Source organism: Lathamus discolor, chromosome 17, assembly GCF_037157495.1.
Source record: "Lathamus discolor isolate bLatDis1 chromosome 17, bLatDis1.hap1, whole genome shotgun sequence".
Classification (NCBI taxonomy): domain Eukaryota; kingdom Metazoa; phylum Chordata; class Aves; order Psittaciformes; family Psittacidae; genus Lathamus; species Lathamus discolor.
This window is the reverse complement of record NC_088900.1, coordinates 7,359,957-7,387,591: the sequence shown is the minus strand read 5'-3', so window position 1 is coordinate 7,387,591 and position 27,635 is coordinate 7,359,957. Positions and strand designations below refer to the sequence as shown.

At 58.1% G+C, this 27,635-nt stretch overlaps 3 protein-coding genes and 1 pseudogene across 6 annotated transcripts; 3 read left to right on the top strand and 1 right to left on the bottom strand.

The window, feature by feature from the left end:
• Window positions 1-663: 663 nt before the first annotated feature.
• On the top strand, window positions 664-6,858 carry ZMIZ2 (zinc finger MIZ-type containing 2). Of its 4 annotated transcripts, none has more exons than XM_065697186.1 (19): window positions 664-780; window positions 1,397-1,521; window positions 1,598-1,712; window positions 1,821-2,023; window positions 2,110-2,302; window positions 2,383-2,637; window positions 2,722-2,895; window positions 2,986-3,051; window positions 3,233-3,299; window positions 3,820-3,964; window positions 4,294-4,504; window positions 4,585-4,690; window positions 4,850-5,007; window positions 5,092-5,159; window positions 5,249-5,317; window positions 5,431-5,675; window positions 5,734-5,930; window positions 6,035-6,253; window positions 6,371-6,858. In XM_065697186.1, the coding sequence occupies exons 2-19, from the start codon at window positions 1,472-1,474 to the stop codon at window positions 6,476-6,478; spliced, it is 2,649 nt and encodes an 882-aa protein (XP_065553258.1). In that variant the 5' UTR covers window positions 664-780; window positions 1,397-1,471; the 3' UTR covers window positions 6,479-6,858. The 4 variants fall into 4 exon arrangements, with proteins under 4 accessions (XP_065553258.1, XP_065553257.1, XP_065553256.1 ...); XM_065697185.1 differs by having other exon boundaries at window positions 3,128-3,299; window positions 5,431-5,666; window positions 5,755-5,930; XM_065697184.1 differs by having other exon boundaries at window positions 3,128-3,299; window positions 5,755-5,930.
• A 503-nt stretch (window positions 6,859-7,361) lies between these two features.
• Window positions 7,362-9,426, top strand: LOC136022980 (peptidyl-prolyl cis-trans isomerase A). The gene is made up of 5 exons (XM_065696960.1): window positions 7,362-7,510; window positions 8,396-8,426; window positions 8,533-8,621; window positions 8,824-8,996; window positions 9,110-9,426. Exons 1-5 carry the CDS (start codon window positions 7,442-7,444, stop codon window positions 9,243-9,245), a joined length of 498 nt encoding a protein of 165 aa, XP_065553032.1. The 5' UTR covers window positions 7,362-7,441; the 3' UTR covers window positions 9,246-9,426.
• A 7,388-nt stretch (window positions 9,427-16,814) lies between these two features.
• LOC136023021 (olfactory receptor 14J1-like) lies at window positions 16,815-23,659 on the bottom strand (annotated as a pseudogene).
• LOC136023203 (neuroguidin-like) lies at window positions 23,380-27,184 on the top strand. Its single transcript, XM_065697434.1, has 8 exons — window positions 23,380-23,901; window positions 24,692-24,763; window positions 25,824-25,961; window positions 26,424-26,508; window positions 26,593-26,642; window positions 26,724-26,808; window positions 26,888-27,100; window positions 27,174-27,184. The coding sequence occupies exons 1-8, from the start codon at window positions 23,854-23,856 to the stop codon at window positions 27,182-27,184; spliced, it is 702 nt and encodes a 233-aa protein (XP_065553506.1). The 5' UTR covers window positions 23,380-23,853.
• Window positions 27,185-27,635: the final 451 nt, after the last annotated feature.

Below are 27,635 nucleotides of genomic sequence, written 5' to 3'. Positions count from 1 at the left end.
TCTCCGCGGAGGGGCTGCTGCAGAGCACATCGGGGCTGTCCAGCGCGGTGGGTCCAGCCTCCTCCCGTTTTGCCCGGTCCGGTGTTGTGCTTGGCCCCGTCACCGCTGCTGGGAGCTAGATGGGTGCCGCGCGGGTCCATCCCATGAGCACTGTCTCTTGCGGCCGCTCGGCCTCCGGTGGGGTCCCGGGTGAGGGTGAGGGGGGTGACCCCGGCCCGGGGCTCGCGTTCGGACTCCCCCGTGCCCGCGGGGGTCTCCTTCAGCCGTGGGCGGGGGGCGCGGGGGGGGTGCGGCGCACACTCGCGCACGGCACGGCTGGGTTCACGCGCGTGTGCGAGCCCCGCTCCCCGCCCGCGCGGGTGTCACGCGGGCGCGCTCTGGTGTCGCAGCCGCCTGTCACGGTGCCACGGGCGCTCCGCCCCGCGCGCTGCCGCATCCGCTCACGCACGGCACCCCCCCACCCCCCCCCACCAAGTGTCAAGCGCGGGGCCCCCCGCTCGGCGCTCGGCTGCCCGCGCCTGGCGGGGCGGGGCGGCGCGGGGCGGGCCGTGCATACTGATGCGCTCGCGGCCCCATTGTGCGCGGCGGCGGCGGCGGCGCGCGCCCGGCCCGGCCCGGTTCGGTTCGGTTCGGCCCGGCCCGGCCCCGCCCCGTCCCCCCCGCGCCGCCGCCGCCGCCGCCATGGAGCCGGGTTCGCGCGCGGGCTGAAAGTCCTGCGCAGCTTCCGCGCAGCCGCGCGCGCCCGGCGCCGCCAAAGGCCATTTTGGGCCGCTCGCGACGGTGAGTGAGGGCAGCGCCGGGTGGGGACGGGCGGCCGCCGGCGGGTCCCTGCGCGCAGCTCCGCGCCGCGGCCGAAAATGGCCCCGTGCCCCCCTCCCCCGCTCCGCCGTGCCCGGGGGCGCCGGTTGCCACGGCAACGGCGGGGGAGGTCCCGGTACCACCGGGCCCGCGGCGGGGGGGAGGGAGAGGCTGTCACGGCCTCTGCGCGGGTGGCACCTCCCGGGGGGCCGCGAAGGAACCGAAAGCGCCGGCGTGACCCGGGCTGGGCTGGGCTGGGAATACCCGGGGAGGCTGCGGGCCGGGGGGGGGGTGCGATGCAGGGGAGGCCGCTTCCCCTCTCATCCACCGGGGCTCGCCCCAGGGGTCCCCGCCGATTCCCCCGCCTGCAGCGTGCGGGGAAGCCCGCGGCGGGGGGCTGTGTCCGCGGGGGTTTTTTGGGGGAAACCAGCACGGGGGGGACGGGGACGGGGGTGTTGTGGGGCGGGGCCCGTGCCGGCGGCTCCCGCTGCCAGCCCCGGGCAGGACGCCAGGTCCCGGTGGTGCCGGGGAGTGGGGGGGTGTTACGCAGGCTCCGGGCTCCCCGCCCCTCACCCTCTGTACCCTCTAACCCCCGCAGCCCCTGTGACGGTGACACCGTCCTGCAGCACCCGCCGTGGCCTCGGAAGACCCAGCCTGCGCCTGCCCTCCGCCGATGAACCCCATGAACCCCATGAAACCCTCCCTGCCGCCCGCACCCCACGGGTGAGCTCGGCCCCGGTGCTCTGGCCCCTCCATCCCTCCCTCCATCCGCTTTTAATTAATTTGTTTTTACTTATAGTGATGGTTCATTTGCATATGAGGCTGTTCCTTGGCAACCGAGCACCAATCAGCCGGCGGGATCCCTCTCCGTGGTAACCACCGTCTGGGGTGTCAGCAACACCTCCCAGAGCCAGGTACCCACTGCATCCCCACTGCCCACACGGGGACACCCTAGAGATGGGCATGGCTGCCATGGCCTCGCCTGCTGCCCCAGCCTCACTCACTGCACCGTCCCCCCCCAGGTTTTTGGCAGCCCCATGGGTCCCGGGGGAAGCAGCTCCAGCACCCCGCTGCTGCCTGGTATAGCTGGCACGGGCTCAGGTATGAGCTCGCCGCCATTCCTGCCACAGCAGCCCTTTGCTGAGGGGGCACCTGGGAAGGGCTACGTGCAGCCGGGCGTCTACAGCCGCAGCACCTACCCTGGCGGGCCGGGTTTCGCTGCCGGGTAAGGCCATCTCTGCACTCCCCTGTCCTGGCACATGGCCACTGTGGGGCCACTGCACTCCCCTTTCCCGCTTCTCTCTCCTCCAGCTATGCTGGCAGCCCTGGTGGCCCCGGTGGGATGGGGCTCCCCTCGCATGCCAGCCGGCCCCCCACCGATTTCACCCAGGCAGCTGCTGCTGCTGCTGTGGCCGCCGCCGCTGCCACAGCCACGGCCACAGCTACAGCGACGGTGGCAGCACTGCAGGAGAAGCAGAGCCAGGAGCTGAGCCAGTACGGTGCGGTAAGAGCCCACCGCAACAGAGCTGGGAAGCTGGCAATGCCCCCCCCACCTTGTTGTGACCCCCTTTTTCTGCACTGCAGATGGGTGCTGGGCAGCCCTTCAGTAGCCAGTTCCTGCCTCATGCCGGACCCCGTGGCCCTGCCGGCATGAGCCCGGCTAGCATGGCAGGTGTCATGGCTTCCTCCGGCATCTCCCCTGTGAGCATGAGCCCCGCACGGGCACCTGGTGCCAGTGCTCTGTATGGAGGGCAGCGGGTACCCCAGCACAGTTACCCTGGTCCCACCCCGAGCCAGCAGCTCCCCCGCCAGGGCCTCAAGCGGGCGTACTCCAACGAGGTGAGCATCCATACTGGTGGGGCTATGGTGTGCTGGGACCTTTCCCCACAATTCCCCACTGGCACTGACCCCCCGGCCCTGCAGGGGTACCCAGCCCAGCAGTACCTCCAGGGCGGGCAGTACACTGCAGCTGGGGCCCAGTATGCTCCCAGCGCCCCCCAGCCCTCTGCTCCGTCACCCTCCTACCCTGGCCACAGGCTGCAGCAGGGCATGAGCCAGTACCTCTCCACCTCGGGCAGCGCTGGACCCTATTACAAGGTACTACAGGGAGCACAGTGGATGCAGGGTGGGAGGCCAGGGGTCTGCTGTCCCCTGGTGCCAGCCACCAGGACCTTGCTCTTCCCGCAGCCGGCTGACCAGTTCAATGGGCAAAATGCTGGCTTTGGCACCTACAGCCAGGCAGCCGTCAATGGGGTGAGTCCTGGCATCGGGTGGGGTGGGGGACTGTGCCGGCCCGCCCGGGCGCTGAGGGTGCGCGGTGCCTCCACAGCCGGGCCGGTCTATGCCGGGGTACCCCAGCTCGCCGCTGGCCGGGAACCCCACACCACCTGTGACACCGGGCAGCGGCATGCCTCCCTATGTGTCCCCCGGTCAGGACGTCAAGTCACCCTTCCTGCCAGACATGAAGCCCAGCGTCACCTCCCTGCACCCGTCCCCCTCGGGTAGGTGCCGCTGGCGCGGGTGGAGGAGCGCTGCCGTGGGGTGGGGTAGCCACATTGCAGAGACCCCCTTCCCCCATGGCCCGGGGTCATTGTGTGTCCTGCGCTGCCGCGGCAGGCGGCATTGCCCCCTTAAGAGCAGGGTGCTGCAGGGAGGCATCTAAGGCAAAGGGAGGGGCTTCAGCGCAGGAGCCGCGTCCACTGCCAGGGGCTGCAGGCGGGGCCTCTAAGGCGCTGCCCAATGAAGGCCGAGTGAGGCAGGGCGCTTCCTGTGAAGGGGGCGGGAGTGGCTTGTGAGATGGGTGGGGCTTAATCGGGGCAGTGGTGGGCGGGGCCTGAGTGGGGTGGGCTTCCTGCATGGCTGTGGTGGGCGGGGCTTCTGCCATGGGGTGGGAGGAGCTTCCTGCATGGGGAGGTGTGGTCTCTGGGGGTGCCTCTCGCCGGGTGGTTCGATAGACAGCGGGCGGGGCTTTCTTGGGGGGCGTGGCCGGGCGCGGGATCCCGCTGACGGTGTCCCGGGCAGGGCCGGCGCCCGGCGAGGAGCTGCGGCTGACGTTCCCGGTGCGGGATGGCGTGGTGCTGGAGCCCTTCCGCCTGCAGCACAACCTGGCCGTTAGCAACCATGTCTTCCAGCTGCGCGACTCCGTGTACAAGACCCTCATGATGAGGTGCGGGCGGTGCGGCAGGCAAAGCACGGCATGACACGTGGCACACAGCAGCACGGCAGTGTATGGTGCTGCTTGGCACAGAGCAGTGCCTCACGGCTTGGCATGGTGCTGTGCACCGTGGTGTGGTGGGGCAGTGCGTAGATGGTACATGGCGTGGCTTGGCACAGTGTTGTATTGCAGCACAGCATGCAGCGGGGTTGGGCATGGTGGTATTTGGTGTGGTTCAGTACTGCATGGTGCTGTATGGTGTGGTGGTACCTGCTATAGTGGCTCACGTGTGGGCACATCCCTGCCCACACTCCTGCCCACTCTGCTGCCTGTCCTGCCAGGCCTGACCTGGAACTGCAGTTCAAGTGCTACCACCATGAGGACCGGCAGATGAACACCAACTGGCCAGCCTCTGTGCAAGTGAGCGTCAACGCCACGCCACTCACCATTGAGCGCGGCGACAACAAGACCTCCCACAAACCACTCTACCTGAAGCACGTCTGCCAGCCCGGCAGGAACACCATCCAGATCACTGTCACTGCCTGCTGCTGCGTGAGTTGTTGGGGGGTGTTGTCCCTGTGGTGGGGTGGGGGCTGCTGGCACCGCGGCTCAGTTCCTCTGTTTCTCTGCAGTCCCACCTCTTTGTCCTGCAGCTGGTGCACCGGCCCTCGGTGCGCTCAGTGCTGCAGGGTCTCATCAAGAAGCGTCTGCTCCCTGCTGAGCACTGCATCACCAAAAGTGAGTGCTGCAGGCGGCACCCCGGTGTCCTGGGTGGGCTGGGGGTGACACCCTGGTTGGGGGCTGCAGCTTGATGGGAGTGATGGGCACCATGTTACAGTGCTGCCCCAATCCCTGTATTCGAGTTCTGACCCTCAGTGCCCCTCATTTCCCCCACAGTCAAGCGCAACTTCAGCAGCGGGACAATCCCAGGGACCCCAGGGCCCAATGGTGAGGATGGTGTGGAGCAGACGGCCATCAAGGTGTCCCTCAAGTGTCCCATCACCTTCCGGAGGATTCAGCTCCCAGCCAGGGGCCACGACTGCAGGCACATACAGGTAGGGATATTGTGGCAGAGGGCTGGGGGGTGTCCCCCAGCCTGTGTTCCCCCTCTGCCAACTCAACCATTGCTCTTCCCCCAGTGCTTCGACCTGGAGTCCTACCTGCAGCTCAACTGTGAGAGGGGGACATGGCGGTGTCCTGTCTGCAAGTGAGTAGGGGCCCTGGTGGGGCTGTGCCTTTGTTTCCCTGCCTGCTGGGGTGGTTCCCTCCCCTCACGTTGCCTCTCCCTGCCTGCAGTAAAACGGCTCTGCTGGAGGGGCTGGAGGTAGACCAGTATATGCTGGGCATCCTGATCTATATCCAGAAGTAAGTGTCGCCACTCCATCTGTCTGGATGGGGGGCCATGGTGCCAGACCTGGGGGCCATGCGGTCACCCCCTACCCCAGTCTGAGCCCTCCCCGCCATCCTGTTGTCACCAGCTCAGAGCACGAGGAGATCACCATCGACCCGACCTGCAGCTGGAAACCCGTCCCAGTTAAACCTGACATCCACGTCAAGGAGGAGCCAGAGGGGCCAGTGCTGAAGCGGTGCCGGACTCTCAGTCCCACGCACATGGTGCTGCCCAGCATCATGGAGATGATCGCTGCCCTGGGACCCAGCTCTGCGCCCTTCCCGGCACTGCCGCCAACGCCGGCAGGTGCTGCTGCCGACTATGGTGCGCCAGGTATAGCAGGGCCAATGGAGAAAAGGGACAAACCCTATCTACATTGTTTGACCCCCAGTCAACTGCTTTTCTCCTGCAGGTTCCAGTTTTCCAGGACCTGGGGGCTTCCCAGAGCCATTCCCTCCTCCCGGCCCCCCGGGCACACCGACACTGAGTGACTTTGCACCCGGACCCCCCCCCATCTCCTACCAGTCCAACATCCCTGGTGGCCTCCTGGCCCCTGAGAAGCCCCCTGGACCCCCTCTCCCCACACAGGTTAGCTGGGCTGCAGGTGGGGGGCTCCCCCCAGCCCCCCATAGAGGGACCGGGGGGTTGTTCCTGTGAAGGGAGGGTGTCACAGCTGTGCTCTCCGCCCTCAGCTGCCCCCACCGGGGCGGATGGAGCCGTCCCACCCGCCGGTTCAACCAGGACTGCACAACCCTGCTCCAGGCAGCCAGCCAGCACAGCCACTGCACCACCGGAATGCACCGGCACGGCCCCCCCTAGGCCCCCCCCGCCCAGCACATGCCACCGACCTCTCCTTCCCCACTGCGCCCGGCATGGCCGGGACGGGCGATGGGTCTGAGCCTGCCCTCGACGTGAGTACCCCAGGCGGGGTCGCTGGGGGTCCCACTGCTGGTTTGGGACCCCAGCCGCCATGGGGCGGGTGGGGAGGAGCTGCGGGGGAGCCGGTCATCACACGCTTGCGCCCCCAGCTCCTGCCCGAGCTGACGAACCCTGATGAGCTGCTTTCCTACCTGGGCCCCCCTGACCTCCCTAGCAGCAGCAACGATGACCTCCTCTCCCTCTTCGAGAACAACTGAGCCATCCTCACCCCCCAGTATGGGACTGGGGGACAACATTGGTGTGCCCCTGCCTGCCACAGAGCCGGGACCCTCCCTAACAAGGGGGCTTTCCTGGGAGGAATGTGATGGAATGGACGGAGGGACGGGCTCAGCCCTGCCAGAAGCACAAGGCTGTACATAGTGTAGAAACACTACTGCCCCCCCCGTATTTAAAGGCAAGCGCGTCGTGCGGGCCCTCTGTCAATGTGCATACGCCGCTTCCCCTTGTAGCACGCCCTGGCGGAGGGGGTGCGGTGTGTGGGGCTCGGACCCCGCAGCTGCCCCGCGGCTCCCCCCGCCGCCGCGCTCCTTGTACCGTCTCCGTATCGCTGCCTATTAAAGGATTTCGTTTTGGCGGGGCTCACGCGTGTCGCTGGGCTGGGAGCGGCCCCGCGCGGCCTCCTCCGTCCTGTCACCCCGCCGTGGGGCTGCCCCACATCTACCCCGGGCCGGGGAGCCCGAGGAGAGGGTGGGCTGCGTCCCGTGCCCACCACAGCGGTCATGCGGGAGGGCTCGGGGATTCGTCCCCCGGTAGGCAGCCTGGGATGGAGGCCGCAGCTGCCGGTTCCGCACCACGGCCCCGCGCCCGCCGCACGGATGCAACCCGGGGCCCGTGAGCCCTACCGGGGCGCCCCCCCCGCCGCCGCCCCGCCCCCCCCGCGCCTGCACTGCGCATGCGTGCCCCGCCCTAACCCGCCGCGGGCCCGCGCATCCCGCTCCACCTATACTCCCTCTCATCTCAAATGTGCGATAGCTGATTGGTCATCCGTCCCGCCACTCCGCCACAACTCCAGCGGCTATTGGCCTGCGCCGTAGTGGGGGCGGGCTCTCCCCTCGCCGTATATAAGGGGCGGCGGGTAGGTGCGCTCGTTCTGCTGCGCTGCGCCGCGCCCGCCGTGTGGAGTTGCTGCCGCCGCCGCCGCCCCCCCTCTCAGCCGCGCCATGGCCAACCCCGTCGTGTTCTTCGACATCGCCGCCAACGGCGAGCCCCTGGGCCGCGTCACCTTCGAGGTGGGGGGGGCAGCAGCGCTGTTTCCCGCCCGGGGCGCGTGGGGCCGTGTGGGGGGGGGCGGGGGCACCGCGCTGCCTCCATGTGGCTGCGGCCCCGTGGGGAACAAAGGCCTCGGCTGGGGAGCGGCGGCGCGGCGGGTGCCAGCCCCGGGAGCCCCGTTACCGCCATCCCCGCGCTGCTGCAGCGGCGCTCCGCTCCACCGCGGGGGAGGCTCGGCTTGGGGGGAAGAGGGAGGGAAAGGCGGCGGCGTTTCCCCCGTTGCGGGATCGGGGCCGCGCTGCCCGCGCCGCCATTTTGTGCCAGTTCCCCCGCGTCGGGGCCGCGCTCGGCGGCTGCCCTGGGGCGCAGCGCAACGAGCCGCTCCCGCCGATGCTCCGGGGCGGCGGCTGCGGCGCTGTCGCTGCCAAAGGGAAGCATTTGTCGCCTCGCGGAGCCGCAGCCTGGGTGAGGCATCTCTGGCACGGGCGCGCCGCGTTCCGGAGCCGCTGCGGCTGCCGCGGTGCGCGCTCTTGTACGGCTGCGCTTCGGGATCCTCCTGGAGGGGTCGGGAACGTGCGCTCCGCGGAGCCTAGAGCCGGAGAGGCTTTTAATTCATCCCCAGCGGGCAGAGTGGACGGTGCCCTTCGTGCTCGTGAGAGACGTGTGGCATAGTTCAACTCGTTCGCATGCCAGGTCTGTTAGTTCAGAGTTTCCAGATGCTTCCAGATGAAAGCCACGAGGTGGGGAGTGCTCTGCAGCTGCAGGCACGGTTGGGATCCGTCTCCTGGACACAGTCCCTGGGCTCAGAGAGGCAGGGGATCCCCACGGGCTTGGGGTGCCCCCTGGGGAGCAGGCAGCTGGTCTTCACCTCAACCTGACTTTGACAGTCTCTCCTCTCTTTGCAGCTGTTTGCAGACAAGGTCCCTAAGACAGCAGGTAGGTGAAGTGGTATTGGCAGTGCTGCAGCTGCACCAGACCCTAATGTTATCCCCAATTATGGACAAAATGAGCAGCTCATGGTGATTTTCCTCTTCCTTCGCAGAGAACTTCCGTGCCCTGAGCACTGGCGAGAAGGGATTTGGCTACAAGGGTTCCTGCTTCCACAGAATCATTCCTGGGTTCATGTGCCAGGTGCGTGATGCTCCCACCGCAGCAGGGAGGCGGGTGGGTGGGTGGGTGGGTAAGGAGATTTGGTGCTTGTGTGGGTTTTGGAGTTGGGTGTCAGCAGGTTTGGGGTGGGAGAGCAGCTCTGCCTCCTGCCTGCAGCCTCTGGGGGGCCTCAGCCTGATTTGAGTTTTCTGCACCTGTGACCTGAAATGTTGCCTCTTTGCAGGGTGGTGACTTCACGCGCCACAATGGCACTGGTGGCAAATCCATCTATGGGGAGAAGTTTGCTGATGAGAACTTCATCCTGAAGCACACAGGCCCTGGTATCCTTTCCATGGCCAATGCTGGCCCCAACACGAATGGGTCCCAGTTCTTCATCTGCACTGCCAAGACCGAATGGTGAGTCAGGGTCCCAGCAGCCAGCTGGGCAGGGAGATGACACACGAGGCCTGGTGCTGAGGTCCCTGTGTGGAGATTGTAGGTGCCAGCTGTGACCTGTTCTTCTTCTGCAGGTTGGATGGCAAGCATGTTGTCTTTGGCTGTGTCAAGGAGGGGATGAATGTGGTGGAGGCCATGGAGCGCTGTGGCTCCAAAGATGGCAAAACAAGCAAGAAGATCACCATTACTGAATGCGGGCAGCTCTCATAAACCTTCCTCTTAACAACTGACCATTCCTTTGGCAGCCTGGATGCTGTTCCCTGCTGTAGCTCTCCCTGTCCCACCCCACTCCTGACTTACTGCATTTCTACTGGGTCTCAGCCTCATGTGTGCACGGTCCAGCTGAGTTGCAGTTATGTTTCTGAGTCTAAATAAAACGAGTTAAACCACAGTGGTGCCCTTCTCTCCTTGTTGGTGGGAAGTGGGGCTGGTGGAGGGGGGGAATGCTGGGGGAGGCATGAAGACACTTGCAGTGTGGTCCTCAGTAGGGTCTGGTGTGAACAGATGGAGGCAGCTGGTCCTTGCATGGATGTGTTTCCTGGGGGCTTTGGAGCAAATAGGGAAGGGACCCCCCACCCTTCTCCATGGACTGCGAGGGCTGCGCTGCAGCTATGGGACTGCAGCAACACCCCTCTGACATGGTGGGATGAGGCCCCCCACACTGAGTGCCCTGTGGGTCAGTGTCAGGAGGAGACGTACGGGACTGGTGGGCTAGGCTGGGAGAGTAGAGGATGATGCAAGTGCTCCCAGTTTAAGCAGTGCAGTTGGTGGGGAGCTTTGGGGGTTCCTAGTGGATCGAGTTTGGGGTTGCCCATCTCTGTTCAGGTTTCTGGTTTGGGGTGGTTCCCATTTCAAGGGTGCCCAACTCTAGGACCATCCTAGTGCTTCCAGCGATAGGGTGGGAGTAGACTCCAGCACCTCATGGGCTGCACCACAGTGCAGTGCCTGCCGCAGCACTGCCTGCCTGAACCTGCCTGTACTGGAAGCTGCCCCCTGCTGCCTGCATCCAGACCTGCATTACCCTGTTACATTGCACGGTGGGGTCTGTTTGGAGGTGGGTGTTGGTTTGAATGAGGGTGAGGTGTCTGAGTGATCGCTGGGCCTGGTGAGCATCAGCTGCAGCTTTCTGTGGCGGCAGCTTCTGTGGAGCAGCCTGAGGTGGGTGTGCAGTGTGCACCTGAGCTCTTCAGAGAGCCCTAAAACGGTTTGGGTTGGATCTGTAAAGGTCGCTTGGTCCAAACCCCTGCCATGGGCAGGGACCCCTTCCACTGGAGCAGCTTGGTCCAAGCCCCTGTGTCCAGCCTGGCCTTGAGCACTGCCAGGGATGGGGCAGCCACAGCTTCTCTGGGCACCCTGTGCCAGCGCCTCAGCACCCTCACATAAAGAGCTTCTTCCTTATCTCCAACCTAAACTCCCTCTGTTTCAGTCTGAAACCATCACCCCTTGTCCTGTCACTCCAGTCCCTGATGAAGAGCCCCTCTCCAGCATCCTTGTAGCCCCATTCAGACCCTGGAAGCTGCTCTGAGGTCTCCATGCAGCTTTTCTCCAGGCTGAGCAGCCCCAATGTTCTCAGCCTGGCTCCAGCCCCTGAGCATCCTTGTGGCCTCCTCTGGACTTGCTCCAACAGCTCCATGTCCTCATGTTGGGGACCCCAGCACTGCACAGAGGGCTGCAGGGGGGGTCTCCCCAGAGCACAGCAGAGGGGCAGGATCCCCTCCCTGAGCTGCTGCTCACTCTCTGGGGGTGCAGCCCAGCACACGGTGGGGGGATTCTGGGCTCAAGTGCTCACTGAAACCGGGTCATGGGGAGCTTCTCCTCACCCAACACCAAGTCTTTCTCCTCGGGCTGCTCTCAATCACTTCTCCACCCAACCTGTGTCTGTGCCTGGGACTGCCCCTACCCAAGGGCAGGACCTGCCTTGGCCTTGTTGAACCTTGTAAGCTCAACCTGGAGAGGTTCCCACCTTTCCAGCCTGTCCAGGTCCCTCTGGATCCCACCCCTTCCCTCGAGTGTGTTCCCCACACCACATAGCTCAGTGTCAGCACAAACTTGCTGAAGCTGATCAATCCCACTGTCCATGTCACCGACAAAGACGCTGAACAGGATTGGTCCCAACACCAACCCCTGAGGGACCCCACTTGTCAAGCGGTCTCCAGGTGGACATTGAGCTGCTGACTGTAACTCTGCATGTGGCCATCCTGTCAATTGGAACATCACATTCCCCACCAGTACTCCTAAATCCTGGCACCACCGGGGTTGGGGTGGGGAGGTGCCCTGACCCAAATGCAGCACCTTGCACTTGGCCTTGTTGAACCTCATGAGGTTCCCAAGCAAGCTTGTCCAGGTCCTTCTGGATGGCATCCTGTCCCTCAGGAGTGTCAGCCGCACCACTCAGCTTGGTGCCCTCTCCAAATGTCCTGAGAGTGCAAGCGATCCCACTGTGTGGCTGATGAAGATATTAAGCAGTGCAGGTCTCAGTACAGAACCCCTGAGGGATACCACTCTACACCGATTTCTATCCAGACATTGAGCTGTTGACTACTACCTCCTGGAGTCCATAGCTGCCTAGCAAATTCCTTATCCACCAAATAGTCCATCCATCAAATCTGTATCTCTTGAATTTAGAGAGGAGGCTGGTTTGTTTCAAAGGCCTTACAGAAGTCTAGATAGATAATATCCATAGCTCTTCCCTTATCCTCTGATGTAGTCACTCTGTCATAGAAGGCCACAAATTTGGTCAGGCAAGAGCTGCCCTTGGTGATGCTGGCTTCTTGGATCACCTCCTTGTCCTCCATGTGCCTTAGCATAACTTCTGGGAGGATCTGTTCCATGACCTCCCCAGGCACAGAGGTGAGGCTGACAACTCAGCTGCTCCTTGGGCCCTGATTCCAACCCTTTTTGAAAAGAGGTGCAAGGTTTCCTTTTTCCAGCCACGACGGATTTCACCTGATGCCAGCACTTTTCAAATAGCACACATAGGGGCTTTACAACTACATCAGCCAATTCCCTGAGAACCCTGGCATGTGCCTTATAAGGTCCCACAGACATAGGCATGTTCAGGTTCCTCACGTGTTCTTGAACCCCATGTTCTCTTATAAGCGACTCTGCTACCCCAGTGTTGTGAGAGGTGTGAGAATAGGTGTGTAAAGACCGAGGTAAAAAAGCTGTTGAGTAGCTCAACCTTCTCCTTGTCTGCTGTGACCAGCCAATAGGCTCTAGCAAAGTTCAGGGTGCTTCCACAGGGAAGGTGATGCCCAGCACCAGCTTTCTGCCCTGGCACCTTTGCTGTGGGAGCAGGGGCTGGGCGTTTCACTCTGGGAGCTGGGCTCTGGGAGGCGCAACAGAGTCTGAAAGACCATTCAATGTCTGAAAGCACAAAGCCTCAGTATTTGGACTGTTAAAGTGCTTGCCAGGGGAAGCCGAAGTCCAGCAACAGCTTTCTGTCCTGGCACCTTTTTTCCAGGAGCCCAAGGGGCCGGGTTTCCTTTTAGGACGCGCTCAGTGAAGGCTGCAGCGGTGGAGCACAGGCAGAAGTTGGTCTTAGACCCTGGGGGAAGTTGTCCCGTGCTGAAAGGAGGAAGCGAGGGGAAGCTGTTCCGCGCCTCGACGAGGCAGCGCAGAAAAGCGGCTCCGCGCCGCCGTGCGGCGTTGCAGAGGATGCGGTTCTGTGCTGCTGTGAGGCAGCGCAGGAGAAAGCCTGTGGGTGTTGCACTGGATCAGCGTGGCGGAAAGCCTTGAAGCACAGGGGCGAGGGAGATGAGGGCACGTTCTCGACCCCCTCGATGTTTTCTCCTTCTCCCTTCATATCTCAGTGGCATCACAGGAGACCCCTCCTTTCTACATCTCCCACATTACAGAGCTCAAGCTCCAGGCTGGGGGTCACATGAGGAAAAAGTCAGGAAGAAGAAGAGGAGACAAAGAGGGTGTCATGTGAAAGGAGGAGATATTTTTTGGCCCCTAGTGTTTGATCTGTCCATCAGCACCCCAGGAAAGCCAAGACCCGTGTGCCCGACCAGTCTGTCAGCGACTTGTTATAGGGACCCTTCACTGAACAGTCTTGCTGTGTCGGAGGAAGATTTGACTGACTTGGTCATGGAAATGTGCCAACAGCATCAGGGGGAACCCTCAGCAGCTCTGCCCACTTTATTCAAATGTGTTACCTGCTGCCAGTGGCTGCTGGTGCCCACAAAGGACCAACACTGATGGTTTACAGAATAACACTATTAAAATCAAATCCTGACAAATTAAGGTTTGTGATTGCTGCGGACTGTCTGCAAAAGCAAGCTTGAAGCTATAAACAACCCAACTATAATCACTAGTAACAGCTGCCACGAGTTAGTTACGGAGCTCACGTAAGGTCAGGTTCTTACCCAATAGGCATCCCTATGGGAGAGAAGACAGGGTCAGCCCGTTGACTGATCCTAGAATTTAGGAAGGAGTCTTCCCTATCTCCCCCCCCTCTCTCATTCACTTTTATGCTGTTTTTCCCTCTCAGGCGCAGCTTCAGTCACTCCAGTCACACATTCATTTATTATTGATTAGTGTAAAATTCTCTCCTCATTCAAAGATGTAGCTGCTAACAGATATAAAGTCCTTCAGCAATCATCTCAGGTCTTCATGTTGTAATAGTCTTCTTATCAAAGTGTAACTCATTCCAGTGGGGGTAGGCAGCAGGTCTTGGATCAGTATGTAGTTAGATTGTAGCAACTGATAAGATGCAATGGGAGCTGAATAAGTAAAATCACATCCTAGAACCTCAACAAAATTATAAACACAAGTATTAGAATGGTTACTTGTATCTAAAGTAAGGTTATCCACACATCTAAAGTCACAAGAACTTCTCATGCAGGGACATCCTTTTCCAGTGCAGAGTACAGTTTCCGAGTTGTCATGAGGATGTATTTTGAAATAGCAGACGTTCTGGTCAGTGTCAAGACAAACGTCTTGAGCTTCAGTGGCATTACTATAACAAATGAACCCCTTTTGCACTTGCACAACGCATACATCAATATCAACATTTTGCCATTTATTTCCATCCTTCCAGGCTCACTCTCTGATCCAGGGGATAGAATATAGTCCTGTTATGGTTTAATCCTAACTCAATGATTGGGTATACTGTACAAACCAAAGCATTGTGAATAGTCAAAACAAAAGCTGCGGCTGTGCTGTCGATAGGGTCACAGGTAAAACTAACTAAATACCACCAGGACTAGAATTTCTTTTCAAATTCAATTGTGTTATCCCAGATCACTTTCAGATCTCAGTGGGTAAGGTACCTTTTTCACCTTCTCTTATGACTGCAGCTGACATTGGTTGCATCCATAGTTGAGCCTGGATACAATTGAGAGCTAGAGAAACACTGTTTTGGACTACACCAAGTGCATCTATGATCACCTGATGGTCTTTTTTATTCTTTTTTTGCCCATTGAGGTAATATATCTGAAAGAAGCCGTTAGTTCATTCCCAGAGCCAAAAGGAAAGATCATAGCGGATGTCCCAATTTGCTCAAATCACTGATTATTGTGGTTAGTGTGTCAATTAATACCTCAGAGTCTGTACTATTTAAAACTCCAAATCCTGTTCCCAGAATTCCAGTCACATCTCTTTTTGCTCGCTGTTGAGAAAAGAAGGTTCCTTTACACACCCACGTTGTCCATCCTGCATAAGAAGTTTCTAAAATGATGAACAAGCTGATTGGATTGCAGAAACATTAATTTGCATTGACAATTCCACTAATTTGAGGCACCATGATGAATTTGCTGTGAACCTGTGTTTTTGACTAAGGAGGGGCCAATGTTACAGATGTGAGGAGACATTATAAGCATTGGATGAGATATTTTAAAGGTATGCCAGCACTCATGTTTAAAAGGTCAGGTGTGTATGTTGTTTTTCCCTCCAGCATAGTTTACAACACCCTCTCCCTCGACATAGCTTGCTACAGCGTATAAGACTGTTGTCATGCATTCAGTATTGTTTCGAATACCGCACCTTATCAAAATGACGTCTCCTTTCATTCCCTTTAGAGTTGGAATGTGTTGATTCTTATCATCATTTGTGATGGAAAGTTTAGGTTGGAGATAAGGAGGAAGTTCTTTTCTGTGAGGGTGGTGAGGCACTGGAATGCCCAAGGATGCTGTGAATGCTCCATCCCTGGTGGTGTTCAAAGCCAGGTTGGACACAGCCTTGGGTGACATGGTTTAGTGTGTGGTGTCCCTGCCCATGGCAGGTGGGTTTGAACTGGATGATCTTAAGATCCTTTCCAACCCAAACTGTTCTATGATTCTCTGATCCACTCTTGCCTATAAAAAGGGATGTTGTTGTGCAGTGCTACTGCAGACAAGTTCAGGCCAGGCATAGGTACATTTGGAAGCACATATTCTTCTATCCATGGCCACCCCATTGTACACAAATTCCACAATTTGCATTCTACAATTAGGAAATCAAATGATAGCCCTGCACCCCATGTATAAAATCAAAATACAAGCATGGGTCATATAAAATTGTACCAACAATGCAATTTGAATGCCTGCTGGCAGGATTTCTCATTGTCACTTGCTTTAGTAATGTCAGTATAACACATTCTAATGTCAGTGGGCTTTCTGTGAGGAGACCCACTGATTGCCTTCTGTTTTTATTTTTTTCTCCAGGCATTGCTTGGAGTGCCAATATTTCAGAAGTGTCATGGTTGTCATGCATGATGTTAATTCCCATTCCATCGTGGTTTTTTCCATTCCTACTCATTTGTGAGATACAATTCATCTTTATGTACAACCACAACAGCAAGGTTCAGGTTGGCCTTACTTACAGGTGGCATCCTAACACTTCCTGTATATTTAATGGAAGATTGGGACCATGGCCATGCTGTGTCTTTTTGATTGCAATCCAAGAGGAATTGTGTTGTCAATGTGAGGGGCCAGATTCCCCCTGGCCCTGGGGAGCCCTCACTGCTCACCAATGACCTGTCCTGTATCTGCTGTGCTGTGGAAGGGCCCCAGCATGAGAGAGGAGGGTTTGTGCTCCTTCTCTCTCACTCTGCCATGGAGACAGAAGAAGTGAAGCAGGCACTCTGCCTGCTCCAGGAGCACCTGAACACTGTTCTGCAGAGTCAGAAAGGTGCAAGGAGCTTCTGCTGGTCTGTGTAGGTGTGTAGTGGTGAGTTCACAGAGCAACAGACTGGCCGAAGTTGGAAGTGAGCTCTAGAGATCATCTGGTCTGGCCCAATGCCCCTGCTCAAGCAGGGTCACCCAGCCCATTGCTCAGGACCACATCCTGAAAAGGTGAGGGAAAGGGGTGCCAGTGCTGGATCTGAGCTCCCCAGAGCTGTGGAGACTGAGGCAGGAGCCAGCAGAGAGTCTGTGCAGAGCCCTGCACAACTGGCAGTCAGCAAAGAGCTGCTGCAGCAGATGGCACGTGTGGAGTGGCTCCTGTTCCCCGGCATCTGGGGGGGCAGACCCCTACTCTCCTTTCCACACGCAGGACGAGGAATGTGAGACTCTCTGCAGTGCCACACAGCAGCTCTGCAGTCAGGTTGGGGATCTCTCCTCTGGCCATGCCTCGTAGCTGTGATGCCTGGGGCCGCGAGCTTTGAAGGGAACTCTAGTGACAGTCTGGTTGTGTCCAGCCTCCCGGCTCAAGGAGGGTCATCGAGCACTGGTTGCCCAGTGGCTGCAGGCACAAGGGTGACTGGTTTTGTCATGCCCTGCCTTGCCCCACCCCACCTTGCATTGTCTTGTCACACCTTGCCTTGTGCGACCCTGCTGAGGACACATCACGGATAAGTTGTTGCAGGATTATTTATTTCCCTTAAATACAATGAGGACACACCCTGTACCCCACCCCAAGTGACACAAAATTTGTGGATCACACAAGATGGGCAGCTACTAAAGTAGCAGGGGATGAAAACTGACACGTGTTTGTAGCCAGCAACATCACAAGTGGAAAAGCAGCAAAGACCTATGTGCCCTTTCATGACCTACACTGGGAGTCCTTTGCAGAGGACAGCAGGCAGTGTATAGCTGCTGAAACACATCCAGTCACCAGCTTCCTCAGAGCATCCTTGATCTCCTGGTTCCTCAGCCTGTAGATGAGAGGGTTCACTGCTGGAGGCAACACTGAGTACAGCACCACCATAGCCATATCTAAGGATGGGGAGAAGATGGAGGGTGGCTTCAGGTAGGCAAATGCTGCAGTGCTGACAAGCAGGGAGAGCACGGCCAGGCGAGGGAAGCAAGTGGAAAAGGCTTTGTGGTGTCCCTGCTCAGAGGGGATCCTCAGCATGGCCCTGAAGATCTGCACACATGACACCACAATGAACAGGCACGGACCACAAGAAGCCCAACTTCCCTGAGGTAGGAATGTGAGCAGGAGAGCTTGAGGATCTGGGGGATTTTGCACAAGAACTGCTCCACAGCATTGCCTCGGCAGAGGGGTAGTGAAAATGTATCGTCTGTGTGCAGCAGAGCAGTGAGAAACCCAGTGCCCCAGGCAGCTGCTGCCATGTGGACACAAGCTCTGCTGCCCAGGAGGGTCCCGTAGTGCAGGGGCTTGCAGATGGTCACTTAGCAGCTGTAGGACGTGACAGTGAGGAGAGAAAACTCTGCTTCAAACAAGAAGAATATAAGTAAGACCTGAACAGCACAGCCAGACAGCAAATGGCTCCATTGTCCCAGGGGAATTGGCGATGGATGTGGGGACAGTGGTGGAGATGCAGCCCAGGGAAAGGTTGAGGAGGAAGAAGTACCTGGGGGTGTGGAGGTGCTGGTCGCAGGCTGTGATGATGAGGCCGTTGCCCAGGAGCACAGGCAGCGATATGCCCAGGAAGAGCCAGAAGTGCCAGAGCTGCAGCTCCCGCGTGTGTGCAAATGGCAGGAGGAGGAACTGGGTGATGGAGCTGCCATTGGGCATTTTCTGCCTCTTGTTAGGGAGCACTGCTGAAGGAGGAACAGACTTCTCAGAACAGAATCAGTCAATTTGCCGCCACGCCCCAAGTTCAAATCCATTTTCCTGTTTCTGGTGCTGGTGGCTGAGTGTGCTGGGAGAAGCACTGTGGTTCCCAAGGACTCAGCTCTGCACTGCTGCAGGAGGTTCATGAAGCTGCTCTGTGAAAGCTCCAACATTCACTGGGGATGTCACATGTAAATAAAATTTCAGTGTCTGCACTCCCACCTCTGAACACCCATGGGCTGTGGAGGAGAGGCTTGGCAAGCCTGTATTGGGATTTTATCTGAGTTTGAGCTTTTTTTGTTGTTGGTTTTTTTGTTTGTTTGGTTTTTTTTTTCCTTTCCCTTCCCGACATTCATATCTGACAAATTCTTTTTTTAGATTTAGTATTCTAATTTTTGTCACTGAAAAGTGAAGAGTCTCAGGACAGGACAGATAAAAAGGCTTTGCTGTCTTTGCTTTAGTGCAAAGTTAAGAGAACAGCCCAAGAATGTATGCAAAGGACTCTTGAACGCAGAGTGCCAAACCACAAGGGAAGGTTCCACACTCCTGAGGACCCTATGGGAGAGCTGTGCCGGTCTGGCAATCCACCCTCGCTTTACCACCTAAAACTCCATTTACGCGCTGCCTCTCTGGTGCCCGCACTTGGCTGTCCTGGAGCATGGCTCACAGAGTGCGAATGCCCAGCCCCTGCTCTACAGCGGAAGAGCCGGGATAGAAAGCTGGTGCTGGGCATCACCTACTCAGGGTGAGCGCTGCAACAGTGCCACCTACATGGCAATCCACCCTCGCTTTGCCACCTAAAACTCCGTCTGTGTGCTGTCTCTTTGGCGTCCTGTCTTGGGTGTCCTGGAGGACAGCTCAAAGAGTGTCGAATGAGCATGTCCTGCTCCCACAGCCAAGGAGCCAGGACAGAAGGCTAGTGCTGGTCATCACCTACACACAGTGAGCTTCTCAACGGTGCAGGCAACATTGCAATCCATACCGTCTTTGCCACCTAAAACTCCATCTGTGTACTGTCTCTCTGGTGCCCACTCTTGGGCGTCTTGGAGTACAGTTCACAGAGTTTGAACATCCAGCCCTTGTCCCAGAGCAGAAGAGCCAGGACAGAAAGCTTTTGCTGGGCATCACCTACACACAGGGAGCTTCCCAGCAGTGACACCAATGTGGCAATCCACCCTCACTTTGCCCTAAATCTGCATCTCCTTACTGCCTCTCCACTCTGGTGCTCGCTCTTGGCCGTCCAAAAGCTCAGCTCACAGAGTGCATACATCCAGCCCCTGCTCTTACAGCCAAGGATCTAGGACTGAAAGCTGGTGCTAAACATTACCTACACATGGTGAGCAGTGCAACAGTGCCACCTACACGGCAATCAGCCCTTGCTTCCCCACCTAAAGTTCCATCTGCATACTTTCTCTCTGGTGCCTGCTCTCCGGTGTCCTGGAGCTCAGCCCAGAGCATGAGAAAGTCTCGTCCCAGCTCCCACGGCTGAGGATCTAGAACAGAAAGCTAGTTCTGGGCATCACCTACTCATGATAAGCACTGCAATGGTACCACCAACAAGGCAATCCATCATAGCTTTGCCACCTAAAACTCCATCTGCGTACTGTCTGTATGGTGCCTGCTCTCAGGTATCTTGTAGCATAGCTCACAGTGTGACCATCCAGCCCCTGCTCCCACAGCCAAGGATCTAGAACAGAAAGCTGGTGCTGGGCATCACCTACACAGGGTGAGCGCTGCAACAGTGCTACCAACATGGCAATCCACCCTCGCTTTACCACCTAAAACTCCATCTGTGTACTGTCCCTGTGGTGCCTGCTCTCGGCACTGAAGGAGTGCCTAAAGTTTCCAACTACTACAGATGCCTGTAAATGCAGAACCATCAGCATTACAACAACCTTTCGAACTCCCACCAGGTTTAGAAACACCTGCCTTCACTGAGCGAACTCCAACAGAAAATACGTGTGTCCTGGGTTCAGCAGTAGCAGTCATTTTGCTCCTTCTTAGTAGCAGATGCAGTGCTTTGTTTTTGACTTTCAGCCTGGGAACAGTGCTGATAACACAGACGTTTTTAGTTGGTGCTCAGTGATGTTTACTCTGACCAACGACTTTCTGAGTCTCATGCTTGCCAGGGAGGAGGGGAAGCCAGGAGGAAGAAGAGACAGGACACCTGACCCAAACTAGCCAAAGAGGTATTCCATACCACAGCACATCATGCCCAGTATAGAAACTGGGGGCAGTCACCCGGGAGGCCCAGATTGCTGCTTGGGTCAGGCTGGGTATTGTTCGGCGGGTGATGAGCGGTTGTATTCTTTTCCCTTGTTATTTCCCTTATTATTATTATTACTACTGGTGGTAGCAGCAGTGGTTTGTGTTATACCTTAGTTACTGGACTGCTCTTACCTCAACCCGTGGGAATTACATTCATCCCATTCTCCTCTCGATCCCTCTGAGAGCAGGGGGAGGAAGAAGGGAGGGAGTGAGAGAGCGGCTGCATGGGATAGCATGGGATACGATTAACCATAACCGGAGCTTACCCTAGGGGCGGAGTTAACCCCATGGTCAGGGTTAGGGTTGCGTTTAGGGTTAGTGTTAGGGTTAGGTTTAAACCTAAACAGAGTTAACCCTAGCAGTGGAGTTAAGCCCAGGGTTAGGGTAAGGGTTAGAGATAGTATTAGGTTAGTGTTAAGGTTAGGGCTAGCGTTAGGGTTAGGGTTAACCCTAACCGGAGTTAACCCTAGGTGCGGAGTTAACCCCAGGGACAGGGTTAAGGCTAGGATTAACCCTAAAAGGAGTTAACCCTAGAGGCAAAGTTAACCCCATGGTTAGTGTTAGGGCTAGGGTTAGTGTTAGATTAGGGTTAGGGCTAGGGTTAGGGCTAGGGTTAACCCTAAAAGGAGTTAACCCCAGATGTGTAGTTAACCACATGTTTAGGGTTAGGGTTAGGGTTAGTGTTAGGTTAGGGTTAGAGTTAGGGTTAATGCTAACCAGAGTTAACGATAGGGGTGGAGTTAACCCCATGGTCAGTATTAGGGTTAGGCTTAGTGTTAGGGTAATTTTTAATCCTAAACGTAGTTAACCCTAGGTGCGGAGTTAATCCCAATGTTATTTTTAGGCTTGGGGTTAGGGTTAGAGTTAGGGCTAACCCTAAATGGAGTTCACCATATTGGCGGAGTTAACCACATGGGTAGGGTTAGGGTTAAGGTTAGGGTTAACCCTAACCGGAGTTAACCATAGGGGCGGAGTTAACGCCTGGGTTAGAATTAATGTTAGAGTTAGGATTAACCCTAACTAGAGTTAACCCTAGGTGCGGAGTTAATCCAGTGTTAGGGTTAGGGTTTGGCTTAGTGTTAGGTTAGGGTTAGGGGTAGGGTTAACTCTAACTGGATCTAACACTAGGTGCGGAGTTAATCCCAGGTTTAGAGTTAGGGTTAGGGTTAGGTTTAACCCTAACCGGAGTTAACCATAGGGGTTGAGTTAACCCCAGCGTTAGGGATAGGGCTAGAGTCTGGGTTAACCCTAACTGGAGTTAAACCTACGGGCAGAGTTAACCCGAGGCTTAGTGTTAGGGTTAGGCTTAGACCTAACAGGAGTTAACCTTAGGGTTAGGGTTAGGGTTAGGGTTAGGGTTAGGTTTGGTTAGGGTTAGGGTTAGGGTTAGGGTTAGGGGTTAGGGTTAGGGTTAGGTTTAGGGTTAGGGTTAGGGTCAGGGTTAGGGTTAGTGTTAGGGCTAGGGCTGCCTTACATCTAATACATCTATTAACCCATGGTATGTTAGGGTTAGAGTTCGGGTTAGGAGTTAGGGTTAGGGGTAGGGGTGCCTTACATCTAGTGCATCTATTAATCCCTGTTGTGTTAGGGTTAGTGTTAGGGTTAGGATTAGGGTTAGGGGTTAGGGATAGGGTTATGTTTAGGGTCTGTTGGGGTTCTGTAGGGGGTTTATGGGGGTCTGGGGGGGTCTGGGGGGGGTCTATATGGGTTTATGGGGGTCTATTGGTTGTCTATGGGGCATCTGTTGGGGGTCTATAGGGGGTTTATGGGTGTCTGGGCATGTCTGTGGGGGGTCTATGGGGGTTTATGGGCATCTGGGGGTGTCTTTTGGGGGGTCTATAGGGGGTTTATGGGGATCTGGGGGGGTCTGTGGGTGTCCATAGGGGTTTATGGGTGTCTATAGGAGTCTATGGGGGTCTATTGGGGGTCTATGGGGCATCTGTTGGGGGTCTATAGGGGGTTTATGGGGGTCTGGGGGGCTCTGTGGGGGGTCTATATGGGGTTTATGGGGGTCTGGGGTGGTCTATGGGGGTCTGGGGCGGTCTATAGGGGTCTGTGGGGGGTCTATAGGGGGTTTATGGGCATCTATGGGGGGGTCTATAGGGGGCTTATGGGGGTCTGGGGGGGTCTATGGGGGTCTGGGGGGTCTATAGGTTTCTGTGGGGGTCTTTGGGGGGTCTATAGGGGATTTATGGGGGTGTGGGGGTGGTCTATTAGGGTCTATAGGGTGTCTATGGGGGTTTATGGGGGTCTATGGGGGTCTGGGGGGGTCTATAGTGGGTTTGTGGGGGTCTATCGTGGGTCTATGGGGCATCTATTGGCGGTCTATGGGGGTTTGTGGGGGTCTGGGTGGGTCTATGGGGGTCTGGGGGGGTCTATAGGGGTCTGGGAGGTTTCTATAGGGGTCTATGGGGCTCTATGGAGCTCTATGGAATGTATAGGGGTTTATATGGCTCTATGGAGTGTCTATAGGGGTTTATGCAGTGCCTATACGGATCTATGGGGTGTCTATAGGGGTCTGTGGGGCTCTATGTGGTGTCTATAAGGGTCTATAGGGGTGTCTATAGGGGGTCTAATGGGGTCTATGGTGCTCTATGGAGCGTATAGGAGTTTATATGGCTCTCTGGAGTCCCTATAGGGGTCTATGCACTGCCTATACAGACCTATGGGGTGTCTACAGGTGTGTTTATAGGGGACTATATGGCTCTATGGAGTGTTTATGGGGTCTGTGGGGCTCTATGAGGTATCTATAGGGGTCAAGGGGTATCTATAGGGGTGTCTATAGGGGACTATATGGCTCTCGCGTGCATATAGGGGTCTACGGGGTGTCTATAGCCTGTCTATAGGTGTCTAAAGGGGTCTATGGGGTGTCTATAGCCTGTCCATAGGTGCCTATAGGCTGTCTATAGGGGTCTATGGGGGTCTATAGGAGCCAATGGGGTTCTACCAAATCCACGCTTCTGCCGCCCTCGGCTCCCTTCGGAAAGCTTCGGCTCCGCTCGGGTCCCTGCGCGACGCCCCCCCCACCCAGGCTGCCGCTGCCGCCCTCGGCTCTTTTCGGCAAGCTTCGGCTCCGCTCGGGTCCCTGCGGAAGGCCCCGCGCCCTTCCGGAGGCTGCTGCTCCGCTGGGGTCCGAGTGGCTCCGAGGTTGTCCCAGAGGAGCCGACACCTAACAGTGCCCGCTTGTCACGCTCCATTTCCTCCCATTACCCTCCATAACTGGGCACAACTCGGCACGGCTCGGCTCGGCTCGGTTCGGTTCGGCTCGGCACGGCTCGGTTCGGCTCGGCACGGCTCGGCTCGGCACGGCTCGGTTCGGCTCGGCACGGCTCGGTTCGGCTCGGCACGGCTCGGCTCGGCTCGGCTCCACCCTTGCCCTCTATTACCTCCCCATTTCCTCCCCTTACCTCCCGCCCAGCCACTCAGGGGGCGGTCCAATAGCCCCATTCTCGCCTCCCATTGGTCCGTTCCCCTGTCGCTCCTCCCCTCCCGCCCAGAGGCGGCGAGGCGGGACTTCCTCTCCCTCCTCGCCGTCCCATTGGTCCACATCCCCAGAGCCGCGCTCCTATTGGCAGCTGCCGCCGCCCGTCAAACCTTCAGTGCCAAGATGGTGGCGGCTGAGGCGGTCACGTTGTTGGAGGCTCTGCAGGAGCAGGTTTGGACCCACATTTACCCCCCTGGGACCCACATTTACCCCCTCGGACCCACATTTACCCCCCTGGGACCCACATTTACTCCCTCGGACCCACATTTACCCCCCTGGGGCCCACATTTACCCCCTCGGACCCACATTTACTCCCTCGGACGCACATTTACCCCCTCGGACCCACATTTACCCCCCTGAGACCCACATTTACCCCCTGGGACACACATTTACCCCCTCGGACCCACATTTACCCCCCTGGGGCCCACATTTACCCCCTGGGACCCACATTTACCCCCTTCGGACCCACATTTACTCCTTCAGACCCACATTTACCCCCTCAGACCCGCATTTACCCCCTTGGGACCCACATTTACCGCCTGGGACCCACATTTACCCCCCTCGGACCCACATTTACCCCCTGGGACCCACATTTACCCCCTTCAGACCCACATTTACCCCCCTGGGACCTAGATTTACTCCCTGGGAACCACATTTACCCCCTTCAGGCCCATATTTACTCCCTCAGACCCACATTTACCCCCCTGGGACCCACATTTACCCCCTGGGACCCACATTTACCCCCTCAGATCCACATTTACCCCCCTGGGACCCACATTTACCCCCTCGGACCCACATTTACCCCCTCAGACCCACATTTACCCCCCTGGGACCCACATTTACCCTCTCAGACCCACATTTACCCCCCTGGGACCCACATTTACCCACCTGGGGCCCACATTTACCCCCTGGGACCCACATTTACCCCCCTGGGACCCACGTTTACCCCCCTCTGCTGCAGGTGGCAGCAGTGACTGAGCACGGGCGGGCTTTGCTGCAGAGGCTGCGTGGGGGAAAGCTCCGCACCGAGAAGGTACCTATGGGACTCTATGGGGTGCTGTGAGGGTGCTATGGGGCGCTATGGGGTGCTATGGGGCGCTATGGGACACTATGGTGGTGCTATGGGGTGGTATAGGACACTATGGGGGTGCTATGGGGCTCTATGGGACACTATGGTGGTGCTATGGGGCGCTATAGGGCACTGTGGGACACTGTGGGGGTGCTATGGGGTGCTATGGGGGTGCTGTGGGGCACTATGGGGTGCTATGGGGCGCTATGGGGTGACTATAGGTATACATGTGGGTGTTAAGGGGTGCTATGCAGGTGCAGAGGGGGCTGAAGGGGTGCTGTGGGGTGTCTATAGGGGTTTATGACGGGGACGTATGGGCCTTAGGGAGGGGGCTGTGGGCCCTACACGGGTCCTGTGGGGGGTGTCTGTGGGTCCTGGAAGGGGATAAAGGGGATTATGTGGGTCAGATGGGGTGGCTGTGGGGTGTGATGGGGGTCTGTGGGGCTCTATGGGTGTCTGTGGGGTCTTGTGGGTGTCTGGGGCTCTATGGGTTTCTATGGCTGTGTATGGAATTTATGGGCGTTTGTCTATGGGGCTCTGTGGTTCTCTCTCTATGGGTCCCTATAGGTCTTTCTCTCAATGGCTCTCTCTCTATGGGTCCCTATGGGTCTCTCTATCTATGGTTCTCTATGGGTCCCTATGGGTCCCTACGTGTTTCTCTCTTTATGGGTCCTTGTGGGGCTCTCCCTATGGGTTCGTATGGGTCTCTCTCTATGGGTCCCTATGGGTCCGTACGGGTCTCTCTCTCTGGGTCCCTGTGGGTCCCTATGGATCTCTCTCTCTATGGGTCCTTATGGGTCTCTATGGGTCTCTCTCTATGGGTCCGTATGGGTTTCTTTCTATGGGTTCCTATCGGTCTCTATGGGTCTCTCTCTATGGGTCCCTATGGGTCTCTCTCTGTGGGTCCCTATGGGTCTCTCTCTCTATGGGTCCCTATGGGTCTCTATGGGTCTCTCTCTGTGGGTCCCTATGGGTCTCTCTCTGTGGGTCCTTATGGGTTTCTCCCTGTGTCCGCTCCCCGCAGGGGCTGTCCCTGCTGGCGCTGCGCCCGCAGGCGCTGGTTCAGTACCTGCAGGACCTGGGCCTGGTGCTGGGGGCCAAGGCCCAGGGGCGGAGCCTGGGGGCGCTCCCGGCCCTGCCCCGCCTCCTGGAGACCCGCGTGGTGAGGGGGGCCCTGCCCCACACCGGGGGGGGATATGTGGGGCTGGGGGTGGATCTGTGGGGCTGGAGCCTCTATGGGGTTGGTATAAGGGCTGAGGGGGGTGGATCTGTGGGGCTGGGGGTGGATCTGTGGGGCTGGAGCCTCTATGGGGTTGGTATAAGGGGTGAGGGGGGTGGATCTGTGGGGCTGGGGGTGGATCTGTGGGGCTGGAGCCTCTATGGGGTTTGTATAAGGGGTGGGGGGTGGACCTGTAGGGCTGGAGCCTCTATGGGGTTTCTATAAGGGGTGGGGGGGCAGATCTGTGGGGCTGGGGGTGGATCTGTGGGTCTGGAGCCTCTATGGGGTTGGTATAAGCGGTGGGGGTGGCGGAGCGGTGGGGCTGGGGGTGGATCTGTGGGGCTGGAGCCTCTATGGGGTTCGTATAAGGGGTGTTGGGGGCACATCTGTGGGGCTGCCCCATAGGTCCTAGAGAAGCTACGCCCCATCGAGCACCGCCTGAAGTACCAAGTAGAGAAGCTGCTGCGAGCGGCCATGACGGGGGCCCCAGGTGAGCCCTGCCCCATAAGTGCGCCCCATAAGTGCTCCCTATGGGGTTCTGCCCCCCCATAGATAACTCGTGACCGCCCCATAGGAGCTGAGCACCCTCTGGCCTTCCATCCGGAGCCCTCCAACATGGCTGAGGTGAGCTATGGGGTGACCCAGGGTGCTATGGGGTGGGCATGGGCGCGCTAGGGGGCAGCTCACGCCTCCTTTGCCCCATAGGAACCTGAAGCAGCTCCATTGAAGGCCCCTGGCTTAGGGGGCGGGCGCCGCTACATCCCGCCCCACATCATCCCCGTGCAGTACGGTGAGTGCAGGGCCCACCCCACGCCTCCCGGCCCCCATAGGGCTCAGTGTGGGTGCTGACGGGTGCCTGTGCCCCATAGATTCCGTGGGGCGGGAGCAGCGGGCGCAGGAGGCGGCGCAGCGCCGGGCCCTCAGCAGCTCCGTGCTGCGGGAGCTGCGGGACGAGCTCAGCGACGCCCCCCAGGAGCTGTGGGGCAGCCGTGGGGCAGGGGGGGAGCGGCCCCACAGGGGCGATGTGGAGAGGTGGGTGCTATGGGGCCCAGGGGGGGTTATGGGGCTCTATGGGGCTGGAGGTGGGGGGGACGGGGGAGTTATGGGGCTCGGGGTGGTTATGGGGCAGGAGGGGGGGCACTTATGGGTCTCTAGGAGTCACTTAGGGGGGCGTGGTGTGGTCTTTGTCTCTGGGGGGTCACTATGGGGTTGCCTGGGGTCACTATGGGGTTGCCTGGGGTCACTATGGGGATCTATGGGGTCTCTGTGAGTCCCTATGGGTCTCTATGGGTCCTTGAGGGTTTCTATGGGGTCTCTATGGGTCTCAGGGTCTCTATGGGTCTCTCTCTATGGGTCCCCATGGGTCTCTATGGGTCTCTATGGGGTCCCTATGGATCCCTATGGGTCTCTATGGGTCCCCATGGGTCTCTATGGGGTTTCTATGGGTCCCTATGCATCTCTATGGGTCCCTATGGGTCCCCATGGGTCTCTATGGGATCCCTATGGGTCTCTGTGGGTCTCTATGGGTCCCTATGGGTCTCTATGGGGTTTCTATGGGTTCCTATGATGCGCTACGGGGTTTCTATGGATCCCTATGGGGTCCCTATGGGTCCCTAA

Bases quoted from the DNA above. Each gene is read 5' to 3' on its own strand.
- ZMIZ2 (XM_065697183.1), top strand. From the start codon at position 1,472: ATGAACCCCATGAACCCCATGAAACCCTCCCTGCCGCCCGCACCCCAC. The intron at 5,318-5,430 runs GTAAGTGTCGCC...TGTTGTCACCAG, and splicing joins ATCCTGATCTATATCCAGAA to CTCAGAGCACGAGGAGATCA. The intron at 5,676-5,733 runs GTATAGCAGGGC...TTTGACCCCCAG, and splicing joins TGCCGACTATGGTGCGCCAG to TCAACTGCTTTTCTCCTGCA.
- LOC136022980 (XM_065696960.1), top strand. From the start codon at position 7,442: ATGGCCAACCCCGTCGTGTTCTTCGACATCGCCGCCAACGGCGAGCCC. The intron at 8,427-8,532 runs GTAGGTGAAGTG...CTTCCTTCGCAG, and splicing joins CAAGGTCCCTAAGACAGCAG to AGAACTTCCGTGCCCTGAGC. The intron at 8,997-9,109 runs GTGAGTCAGGGT...CTTCTTCTGCAG, and splicing joins TGCACTGCCAAGACCGAATG to GTTGGATGGCAAGCATGTTG.
- LOC136023203 (XM_065697434.1), top strand. From the start codon at position 23,854: ATGGTGGCGGCTGAGGCGGTCACGTTGTTGGAGGCTCTGCAGGAGCAG. The intron at 23,902-24,691 runs GTTTGGACCCAC...CCTCTGCTGCAG, and splicing joins TGGAGGCTCTGCAGGAGCAG to GTGGCAGCAGTGACTGAGCA. The intron at 25,962-26,423 runs GTGAGGGGGGCC...GCTGCCCCATAG, and splicing joins GCCTCCTGGAGACCCGCGTG to GTCCTAGAGAAGCTACGCCC.